This window comes from Anolis carolinensis, chromosome 6 (assembly GCF_035594765.1).
Source record: "Anolis carolinensis isolate JA03-04 chromosome 6, rAnoCar3.1.pri, whole genome shotgun sequence".
Classification (NCBI taxonomy): domain Eukaryota; kingdom Metazoa; phylum Chordata; class Lepidosauria; order Squamata; family Dactyloidae; genus Anolis; species Anolis carolinensis.
In genome coordinates this window covers 26845858-26857470 of record NC_085846.1, presented here as the reverse complement: position 1 = coordinate 26857470, position 11613 = coordinate 26845858, and the positions used below count along the sequence as shown (strand labels likewise).

Below are 11613 nucleotides of genomic sequence, written 5' to 3'. Positions count from 1 at the left end.
TAGAAATAATAACAAACTCAACAAAGTTTTCACTTGTTAAAGCACTGTTCACGGTTAATATTTGTGGAAAAGTTGCACAGTCTATGCCCGGTTGCCCCACTTTTATGGGGAGAAGGGGTTGATCTGTGGGGAAGGAATAATAAATACAATATAGGGGGAATTGTAAGTTTAGTCTGTATGCTGAGCAATTCATTCTATATGATAACACAGTCATGAACACATTCAAATATCATCTTTCCAATGCTTAAATCTCGTGAATTTCAGTTAGTCAACTTCAAGTATGATCAATCCAAATCCAGTTCATTGTATTTTCCAATGCAAACTGACTCTGATTTAGAAATAGAACTTGAAAAGGTTGCTTTGCTGAACTATGGCTCCTAGAATTATTCATTTACAAGAGTCCTGTCACCCAGAGGAGCTTATCCCATGTAGAATAAATAAGGTGATAATCCAGAGTACATTGCATTAAATTTTCCCAATGGTTTTAAAACACATTTCAAGCTATGGATTCAGCATCTCCAGGTGTAAAGCACATCTTCATCTATTTGGAATGTTTCTTGCTGAGAAAGGACAGGTTAAGTGTCTGTAAAACTGGCTGGCTATTTGAAGTTAGCTGGAAGATGTTTAGGTAAGTTCACAAACTGAATTCTAAAAATCCTTTACAAAACTGGAGACCAAATTTGGTTAAAACTCCAGTTCTGTGTAAGAAGCAGCATAGAACAAAAATATTTCAGGCTAGCGGTAGTTAGCAGGTGGAGGCACTGTTTTCTTCTGTTAGAAAACTGAAGATGGGAGAAAATTATTCTCCAAGGCCTCTGGTGTTAATATAACTAAGAAATGTCTGTCAATCCAAACTATACATTTCAATAGATTTTTTACAATCAGCTATTAAAAACACTTAAATCTGCTGAGAAATTATTACAAGCAAACACCCCAAAACAAAACAAAAACAAATTTTCTCTTTTTAAAAAAAGTTCACACAATGTATCTTACATGTTAAGAACAAGAAAACACTGAATCCTTCCTGCCTCCATTTTCTGTTGTTGAAAGTGCATCTCCTACTTTGAGGGAGAAGGAAATAGGCAAAGCAAAATAGTCCCTGAGATAAATTATTATTGCTAGCATGGGCACTGTATGAGGCAGGCACTGAGATGAACTAGAAAAAAAGGGATGTTCTGACACAGAAGTAGGAACCATGTCCCACTTGTCCACCCCACTTGTCACATATTATTGAACTGTATCTCCCAACACTCCTCAGCATAAGTTGTTCTGGCCAAGGCTGCTGGATGCTGTGGCCAACAACATCTGGACAGCTCTATGATTCCTATCCCTGTAAGGAAAAAGTGGACAACGAAAAGAAGATGATGGAGGACTATCTTGAGGGATCATTCCCCCATTGTCAAAGTCTTTCAATCTCAGATCTTTTTTACATCACACAATTATAGGATTTTGATACCTCTTCAGCCTTCCTGGTTCCATCCTGAGCAAGCCTGGCTAGTTTCACTAGAACGTTCTACCAAAAGGATAAGGTGCCTCACAGAATTACAATGTGCTGTAATTCTGGAGTATGAAAGAGATGTGAGTATGTGGCGCTGGCCCACCAGTGGTGGTAGATGCCTCTGTGAACAACCATGGAGTGGAGGAAACACAGAGTCAAGGTGGTCTGGCGGTCTATGTGTTGGATTAGGACTCAGGGAACCATGGATGTTGGCTTGAAGACATAGGACAGCAAGAAGCTTAGGTGGAAAATTGAAGTATCCTGAGAGCCAAACCCTCCCACTGTGCTCCTGGTTGGGGTTTCATATCGGTTCCTCCCACATATTTGCCCTTATTCCATAAGTCTCTTGGCCATGGAGCAGAGCAGATGCTATGGATGTGACAGGCAATCCCCAAGTTACGGACATGATAATTTCTGTAGGTTTGTTTTAAAGTTGAATTCGTATGTAAGACAGAAGAGGTACTTTTTAAAGTCTACTTCCAGCCACACACACACCTATATAATCCAATTATAACAGGGACAGAAAGTGAGGCAAAATCTTCTGAACAGGGACACAGACAGGAAAAAAAATACCACAGGGGTGGTACCACTTCTCTGGGCTATCCAAAGCTAATATAGCTGATATAGCTTTGGATAGCACAGGGATGGGTTAATACCTCTGTGGTGTGTGTGTGTGCTTGTTTTTGTTTTTGTTTCTTTTTTTGCTGTCTGTGCAAATTCAGAAGATTTTGCCTCACTTTCTGTCCCTGTTATAATTGGATTTTGAAATATTTGGCTTGTTGTGGAAACAAGGATTAGGGATACAGCTTCAGTTGAGACACCTTTACCCTCATGATAACTCTGTCAGGAGTGAATTTCTCTTCCTAGGAATAGATTTCTTTCACTTCCTGTTGTCTCACCCCATTCATAACTATAAGTCATTTGTAAGTCGGATGTTTGGAACTGCCTATAACTAGTTGGGCTGCAATGGGAAGAATAGCGGATGCTTTTCTGGGGGTGGAGAATGGAAGAAGGGGGGCATTTCTACCGGGTGGGGAGAAAAGAACCCAATCTGCTGGACGCCAATCTTTCCCTGCCCTACAAGTAGGGAAAAGGGACTTGCTCCAAAGCTAACAATAGAGACATCCTGGGAGATGTGTTACTGGGAATAGAAGAAGATAAAGGGAAAAACAGAGAACGGTAGTTGTAAAGGGATGGAAGACCAGTTAATCCAACCCACAGAAACATTAGAGGAAGGTGTTGTCCAAGGCTTTCATGGCCAGAATCACTAGTTTGCTGTGAGTTTTCCGTGCTGTATGGCCATGTTGCAGAAGCATTTTCTCCTGACATTTCACCCCATGTATGGCAGGCAACCAGGCATACTGGAAAGTAAGCAAGTGTGGTTTATATATCTGTGAAAGGTTCAGGGTGGGAGAAAGATCTCTTGCTTGCTTGAGACAAGTGTGAATGTTGCAATTGATCACCTTGATTAGCATTGAAAAGCCTTGCAAGGAACATGGAAGGCACTGCAGACTAACTCAACTAGAGAAATCAACCATAGCAGAGAACTTGGATGAACCAACCTGGACACAGCATATTAATGGAGAACACAGAAATGCTGGACCACTCTATCAACCACCATGTCAGACTACACAGAGAAGCCATTGAAATCAACAAGCATGTGGACAATTTCAACAGAAAGGAAGAAACCATGAAAATGAACAAAATCTGGCTACCAGTATTGAAAAAAACCTTTAAAATCAGAACAGTAAATAAAGAACAACACTCTGAAAAAAGGGAATTTCAGACATGAAACAATCAGTGCCAGTTAACACCTCCCAACAAAGGATTTCTCCAGGCAGGAATCAGCCAGGCTTTGAAGCTGCAAGGCTTTTCATTACTAATCAAGGAGGTTAATTGCAACATTCACAACTGCCTCCAACAGACATGGTTATTTGATGGTGTAGCAATGGAATTCTGTGAGGCAACTTCCTTTTTAAGTTTTATTGCCTTGGGCTATCCATGTGGCTAATCACTATTCGCTGCATGAACTTTTTTACCCTTTTACCTCTTTAGAAAATGAGATTTAATAAGCTAGTTAGCTCCAAGACCCTTTTCTATGAAGAATGTATTTCTTTTACTTGAATAAATGTTTTTGAACCCAAAGTTCTGACTCTGCAATCCTAAGCCCTCCTAAGGAATGGAAGCTTATCCCAGTTCATCACATGTAAGTGGTTTCTGCTGGTTATAAAGTTTACTTCTGGTACTCTGCTATATTTATGGTGGAATCATCCCAACTTTGAAGGTTGTTTTGAGTCTAACAGCTCAGATTCCCCAACACTGGTTCTAGCAGCATTTTCTCCCAAAGTTTCGCCTGCATCTGAGGCTGTGGCATCTTCAGAGGCCACAGATGCCACGCAGCCGGAAACCACACAACACCCCAGTGATTCCGGGCTGTGATAGCCTTTGACAAACAGCTAGTGCTGTTCTGGTGGCAGGGGGTGTTAGAAAGGGGGGTATTTTCTCAGAGTGGGGTGCGGGGAGGGGGAGAAGGACCCAGTCTGCTGGATGTTTGCCCTTCAAGAAGAGCCGGAGCCGGGCGAGGCGTCGGGGGTGGAGGAGCCGCTGGACTCGTCGGAGGCGCTCTCCTTGGCGGAGGCGGCGCTGGCGCTGGCGAGGGGGGGTCCGGCCAGCAGCCCCTCCTTCTCCCGCTTCTTCTGCTTCATCCTCCGGTTCTGGAACCAGATCTTCACCTGGGTCTCGTTGAGCTCCAGCGTGGCGGCGATCTCCACCCGCCGGGCCCGCGTCAGGTACTTGCTGAAGTGGAACTCCTTCTCCAGCTCCGTCAGCTGCTTGGTGGTGAAGTTGGTCCGGAGGGCGCTGCCCGGAGCCACGGACAGGCCGTAGTCGGAGGCTTTCGCTGGGCAACGAGAGGAGGGAGGCGGAAACAACGGGGGAGTCGCTCGTTAGAATCGCCGACCTCACGTTTCTGGTCCTCCCTCAACTTCATCCCAAACCACACTGCTCTCCGGGACCCCAAATCGGTGGGAACTCACTCTATAGAGACATAGATTCTGTCCAATAAATGCACTCTGACACCACTTTAACTGCCATGGACGTTGGAAATAGCAACCTCCCAAGCCTCTCACTATTTGTTTTGTTAATGTATATATTTTCTAACCTGTATTCTGTGTGTATGTTGATTTGCTAGTTTGGCTGTCCCTCTTTGGTGTGGGAGGGGTTATAGACTTGTGATTGTACTGAGCATATTCAGACTCAGAACTCCATTTTATATTCAGTGTCTGCTTTACACCTCAGTGGAGATGGATGCATGTTTTGCATGACACCCCAGTGGAGGTGAATGCATGTTGCTGTTTGGACTTTAATAGAGAAGTATGACTTATGGAGGAGCCTCCGATGGCTCAGTGTGTTAAAGTGCTGAGCTGCTGAACTTGCAGACCGAAAGGTCCCAGGTTCAAACCCGGGGAGCAGAGTGAGCACCTGCTGTTAGCTCCAGCTTCTGCCAACCTAGCAGTTCGAAAACATGCAAATGTGAGTAGATCAATAGGTACCACTCTGGCAGGAAGGTAACGGGGCTCCATGCAGTCATGCTGGCCACATGACCTTGGAGGTGTCTACGGGCAACGCCAGCTCTTCTGCTTATACATGGAGATGAGCACCAACTCCCAGAGTCGGACACGACTGGACTTAACGTTAGGGGAAACCTTTACCTTTACATTTTTATGACTTATGGACTTCAGTGACTACAACTATATCTAAAGACTATGGACTATTGATTAAGAATGATACCCTGTGTCCTCAATACACATAGAGAACTACATCCTATCTATAACTGAACTTTAATAAGAAATGTGCCTGTATGGTGAATTAATACAAGTTGTTTGTGAGTAAACAAGATATGTTATTTTTCAAAGAAGACTGCTTTTTAAAAAAACCTCTGAGTGCATATTTTAAACTAAGAGGTTTCAAGGGACTGTATGTCTTTTTTGGGCAATTACAACTGCAACTGCAATTTCAGCTTCAAAGAAACAACCATGCTCTGCTAACCAAACATATTTTTGTAGTGGTATGTTTTTGTCCTTGGAGACAAAATATGATATGGTTCGTCTAACAGTTGAGTTACCTGTGTGCCATGACATGATGCTTATAAATATCACTTGTTCAAAGGGTTGATTTTTAACAAGATCATTCTTTTCTTGACTAGTGGTTTTCAAAAGGTGGTCGCCACGTGTTTATGGAGATTTACATTTGCCAAACGGATATGACATCATTTTTCCTTTTCAATAAGGTTATAATTGGATTTATTTCCAAAGGGATATCTGCCCTTTGCAATAATGGAATCAGGGAGTTGTAATGCCTTACCAAACTACAACTCCCAGGCGTCCATGGCATTACTACATTACTACATTAATGTGGTGTCAAACAGCATTCATTCTATAATATGATGCAAGCTGATAAACTATTTGACTACCTTCCCTCCCCGCCTTCCCTTCCTCTTTCTATGCTCCGCCTTTAATCCCGATCAGCTCACAAAGAGGATTTACAATGGGCTGAAGCCGCTTGTCCATCCCAAACGGAACAGATAGAAAAAAAAACTGGATAAATCAACATTTACATAGCTGGCTTTCCCTAACTGAAGCAAACAATCAGACTAAGGTTAATATTAATAAACCCAAACACCTCGTCCTATGTTGCATCACAAATGGGCTTGTTTTGTTGTAGAATCTTTCGCTTTGATTGATTTATAATAGTTAAATAAACCAACAACTTTAGACGGTCAGGGAAACTAAATATGGAACTAGCTTCCAGGGACTGAGGCCCCTTCTGCACTGCACTGCTTCCAGATTATCTGCTTTGAACTGGATTATATGAGTCTCCACTGCCAGGTAAACTGAGACAAACAGATCCTGGGATATAGGGCAGTGTAGAAGGGGCTTCAGTCTAGGCTCCCAAACATTCTGATAAATGCGACCTCCCCTCCCAATAGAAACATTCAAGGCAATAGTAATATTACAGAAAAGTACACGTTGAGGTTGACCCTGGCCTGGAAACATTATTATTCGTTGCAGCGATTGACTCCAGGATTGGTTAGTGATGAAGGAATTAAACTCTGCCCCATGTTGGAGGCATTACAAATGTATCCTCTGAATCCGACCTGGGCACAAGGAAACCCTCAATTCTAGTTCCATACCTTTGCCTCGATTCCCAAACCACCACCACCACCAAGACCATCTTGTCCTTAAAGTCACCCCAAATGTATTAATTCAACACAATTACTCCATCCCTAAATCTCATTGTAAATCCTTCTTTCCCACACTGAGGATGAACCTCCTTTGCTTTATGAGGCGTTAAAATAAAGCCAGAACCTCAAAGCTAGTCATGGATTGATCCCTATTAAAGGAGATTCACCCAATCAAGGCAATTTAAATAAGTGTTATTCCTGATTCCAGCCTGGCTTGGATGAGGAATGGACAGAAGCTAGAAAGTTGGGCTAAACGAGTAAAACTACAACTCCCAGGAATTCATAGCATTGAGTCATGGAAGTTAAAGTGGGGTCAAACTGCATTCATTCTACAGTGGAAATGAGCCATCTATATGGGGATTTTTGTATGCAAAGAAGCCTCCAGAAATCAAAGATGCACAAAGATGAAACATAGGCCCCTTCCACACAACTGAATAAAAGCCCACATGTTCTGCTTTGAACTGAATATATGGCAGTGTGGACTCAGATAACCCAGTTCAAAGCAGATATTGTGGGATTTTCTGTCTTGATATTCTGGATTATATGGCTGTGTGGAAGGGCCCTCACTCTCCCACACTCCATATACAGGATTGTATTAGGGCTCGAGATACCCAACAAAATCCAGTGCTAAAATCGGCTTTCCTAAGTCAGGACTTTCCTATTTTTAACTAATGAAGCTTACAGGAGTGAATAATTGGGGTATATTTGTAGGAGGTGTCTCTCTTTCTGCTTATCCTTGTACCTTGACTCATTGTAAGGTTTTTAGGATCAAAACTGGGAATCCTTACTCTTTAGAACTACAGCTTCTGGGGATTCTGGGATCTATAGTCTTAAAGAGAACTTTCCTGAACACTGAGATCCTTTGTGTCCATAAATTTATTGTTCTAGATCCTGTGAAAGGTAGCTCTCAATTCCCTAAACCTGGAGGTAACTCTGTTGAGGCCTGTGACAATGGAGCATCCCCTTCACCTCATTTCACCTCAGACAGAACCATTTCCAGGAAACACAAACATATTTAGGAGTGGGCAGAGACCCAAAGGTTGGTGTCACAAAGAATGAATGAAATACCAGCGTCTTGTGTGTGTGTTATGTTGGGCCTAGAGGGGTTGGGGGTGGGGAGAAAGGCGCACTTTCCCTCTAAGCCAACTCCTGTCCCCTCCTTTGATTGATGTGGAGACTCTCTTTTTTGTTGGCTTGAAAAGAGAGATCTCCATAGAGCGCAGGAAATAAGGCATACTGTACTATTTGGATGGCTAATACAAGACATGTAATGGAACTAAAGTTTCTAATACCCAAAGTGGGATGGGAAAGTCCCTGTTGCTCTGTGGATGTTTCTCTGGGATGAGCAGTATTTCCTGGCCTGATTTACCCCATGCAGGATTCACTCTCCTAAATGCCCTATCCCATCTGATTTTGGAAGCTAAGCAGGATCAGCTCTGGTTACTACTGGGGCAGGAGATCAGCAATGAATATTAGATGCTGTAGGTTATATTTCAGATCTAAGAAATAGAAATACCTTTGAGGCTGGATCTACACTGCCTTATATCCCAGAATCTGATCCCTGATTATCTGCTTATCCCAGATTATTTGTCAGTATAGACTCATATAATCCAGTTCAAAGTAGATAATCTGGGATCAGATTTAGTAGGGCTTCCCTAGGCAGGGGATACTCAGGTTGGAGTTACACTGGTCTGGGATATAGGGCCATGTAGCTCCAACCTGAGTATCACTTGCCTAGGGAAGCCCTACTAAATTAATGAGGTCAACATAAATCGACAAGCTTGAAGTCACAAACATTTTCGTTTCCTGCAATTGTAACCCTTTTCTTTTGGACCTCTGCCCAGGGCTTAAGGCAAGGATGTTGGACTTCTCTCTTCCTTCTGCCATCTTTGGGAGCATCATCCCCATCCCATCATCTGTTCTACACATTCTCTTCTCAAAATCTAAGCTCTTCCTTTCAATAGTTGGGTTGACAAAGGGGAAAATCTGCAATTCTGGATATACTAACTGGTGGTAAAGACAGTCTTGGAAAGGCATCTAAATAGAGGAGAGAACTCTTTGTGGCCAAGGGCCATACCACACAGCCATATAACCCGTAATATCAAGGCAGAAAATCCCACAATATCTGCTTTGAACTGGGTTAGCTGAGGGCCCATCCATGAAGTCATGCAACCCAGAATATCAAGGCCGAAAATACAACAATATCTGCTTTGAACTGGATAAGCTGAGGGCCCTTCCAGGAAGCTAAATAACCCAGAATATCAATGCAGAAAATCCCACAATCTGTTTTGAACTGGGTTATCTAAGTTCACACTGCCATATATTCCAGTTCAAAGCAGATAATGTGGGATTTTATTCAGCTGTGTGGAAGGTGCCCAAGAGAGAATTAGGACCTTCCAAATCCCCAGTCATGTTGGCCCTTCCACGCAGCCTTATATCCCAGAATATCAAGACAGAACATCCCACAATATCTGCTTTGAATTGGGTTATCTGAGTCCACACTCAGATAATGTGGGATTTTCTGCCGAGATATACTATGATATAGGGCTGTGTGGAAGGGCTCTAAGAGTTGCAGTCCCAAAACAATCCCTCTCCCCAATTTGGTCATAGATATGTCTTCAGCTTCTCTTGGGATGCTCTGAGGTAGGACAAGGTGGGAGTCATCCTGGATGCGGTGTGGAAGGAGGTGGCTTTCCGGACTCTACATTTCTCCCCTTCTCTTGGGAAAGGTGCTGCCTGGGAGTTACCTGTTTTGGGGGGATTCCTTTTCACCTTCATCCAGTCGAAGGTTTGGCTGGTGGCCCCGGGTTGGGTCAAGGAGGCAGCCCTGGGGTCTTTGTGCTCGGGCAAAGGGGGCGAGAGGCTGCCGAAAGGGAAATAGCCGCCTTGTTCGGTCCCATAGAGATGGGGAGGCTGGAACTGGCCCGTGGGGTCGGCGCAGAAGCTGTCAGGGAGGCTCCCCAGGCCCGAAGCAGAAGAAGGAGAGGCCGAAGAAGACGACGGAGGCGTGGAGGGGGCCGCCAAAGCCACCGGGTAGGCCGAAGGCTGGTGGAAGTAGGCGCCCTCCGTCTCTGTGGGGCCGAGGAAGAACTGCTGGTTGAGGAAGCCTGCTCCGTAGAAGCCCCCGCCGCTTGGCCCAGGCTGGGAGGGCCGGGCGAAGGGGACACCAAGGCCAGCGGGGTTGGGAGGCAGTTGATGCTGGTGGTGTTGATTGTGGTGGAAGCTCTGTGGGTGCTGTTGGGCGCTGGGTCCAGCAGCCGCCCCATAGCGTCCGTCTGAAGGGTAGCTGTCACAAGCTGGAGAAGCACCGGGACCAGATGGGAAAGAAGGGGCTCCTGGGTCGAAGGGCTGCTGCTGCTGCTCCTGCTGCTGCTGGTGGTGATGGTGAAAGTCCTTGGGCGCGTAGGCGCTCGTCCCACGGTTACAAATTGCATAGTCTAAGAAGAAGTTCATTCTAGGTATTGTTCCGGTGCCAATGATGGAAGAGGGTGGCCCTGTTTTACGGGGATTTCTTCTGCCCTACAACCTTTGGATAGTATGTCAAAGTTAAAGGGGGGAGGGAAGCGAGCGAGGGAGAAGGAGAGAGAGTCCCTTCCCATCTATGGACCTCGACGCCAGGAGCCCCCATAGCCCCACCCCGCCTTCCTAGAGCCTTCAGAAAGGGACTCTTGGAGGAGCTTTGGGGGGGGGGGGGTGTAGAGTGTATGGGGTTGGGGGGTAGGGTGGAAAGGGGGTTGGCTTTGGAGCCCAATGAGCAAAGGCCTCCCGAAGTTTGTCAGATATCTACCATCATCCATCAAGTCCTTGGCATTTGCATGACAAAGGAACTTCAATCAAACTTTTCCCCATCGATCTGATTAACAACACGGAGGTGTCAAGGGGGGGCGGTGTGTTTCTCCTCCCCATCTCCCCCCTTAAAGACTTCGGACGAAGAAGGGCAGAAAAGGAAGTGATAGAAAAAGGCTGGGGGAAGGAAGGAGCAGGATGGAAAGAGAGCTGGGGGAGGAGAAATCAGGACTATGCAAGGTCCCTTCTATGTGTTAAAAAGTCACTCTTCGCTGTGTTGTGGAAGGCTTTCATGGCCAGAATCACTGGGTTGCTGTGAATTTTCCGGGCTGCATGGCCATTTTCCAGAAGCATTCTCTCCTGACATTTCACACACCTCTATGGCAGGCATCCTCAGAGGTTGTGAGGTCTGTTGGAAACTAGGCAATTGGGTGTTATATATCTGTGGAATGTTCAGGGTGGGAGAAAGAACTCTTGTCTATTTGAGGCAAGTGTGAATGTTGCAATAGCCACCTTGATTAGCACTGAGCAGTCTTTCAGCTTCAAGGTCTGGCTGTTTACTGCCTGGGGGAATCCTTTGTTAGGAGTTGTTAGTTTGCCTTGATTGATTCATTTGAGAACACAGAAATGCTGGACCACTCCAACAACCACCATGTCAGACTACACAGAGAAGTCATTGAAATCCACAAGCATGTGGACAATTTCAACAGAAAAGAGGAAACCATGAAAATGAACAAAATCTGGCTACTAGTATTTTAAAAAACTCTAAAATCAGGACAGTAAATAAAGAACAACACTTTGAAAACAGAGGAATTCTAGACATGAATCAATCAGAGCCAGCTAATAGAGGATCCCAATAAAGAATTCCCCCAGGCAGAAAGCAACCGGGCTTTGAGCTGCCAGGCTATTCAATGCTAATCAAGGTGCCCAACTGCAACATTCACACTTGCCTCCAGCAGGCAAGGGTTCTTTCTCCCACCTTGGACCTTACACAGATATATAAACCTCACTGACCTACTTTCCAATATACCTCGTGGAATGTTCCTCACAACTTCTGAGGATGTCTGCCATAGATGTGGGTGAAACG

The 11613-nt window shown here is 44.7% G+C and overlaps 1 protein-coding gene across 1 annotated transcript; it reads right to left on the bottom strand.

Annotated features, from left to right (window-relative positions):
- Window positions 1–3218: 3218 nt before the first annotated feature.
- Window positions 3219–11398, bottom strand: hoxb1 (homeobox B1). Its single transcript, XM_003222651.4, has 2 exons — window positions 9488–11398; window positions 3219–4397 (listed from the first exon to the last, which is right to left on the bottom strand). Exons 1-2 carry the CDS (start codon window positions 10191–10193, stop codon window positions 4057–4059), a joined length of 1047 nt encoding a protein of 348 aa, XP_003222699.1. The 5' UTR covers window positions 10194–11398; the 3' UTR covers window positions 3219–4056.
- Window positions 11399–11613: the final 215 nt, after the last annotated feature.

Bases quoted from the DNA above. Each gene is read 5' to 3' on its own strand.
- hoxb1 (XM_003222651.4), bottom strand. From the start codon at position 10,193: ATGAACTTCTTCTTAGACTATGCAATTTGTAACCGTGGGACGAGCGCC. The intron at 4,398-9,487 runs GTAACTCCCAGG...CTCGTTGCCCAG, and splicing joins AAGGAATCCCCCCAAAACAG to CGAAAGCCTCCGACTACGGC.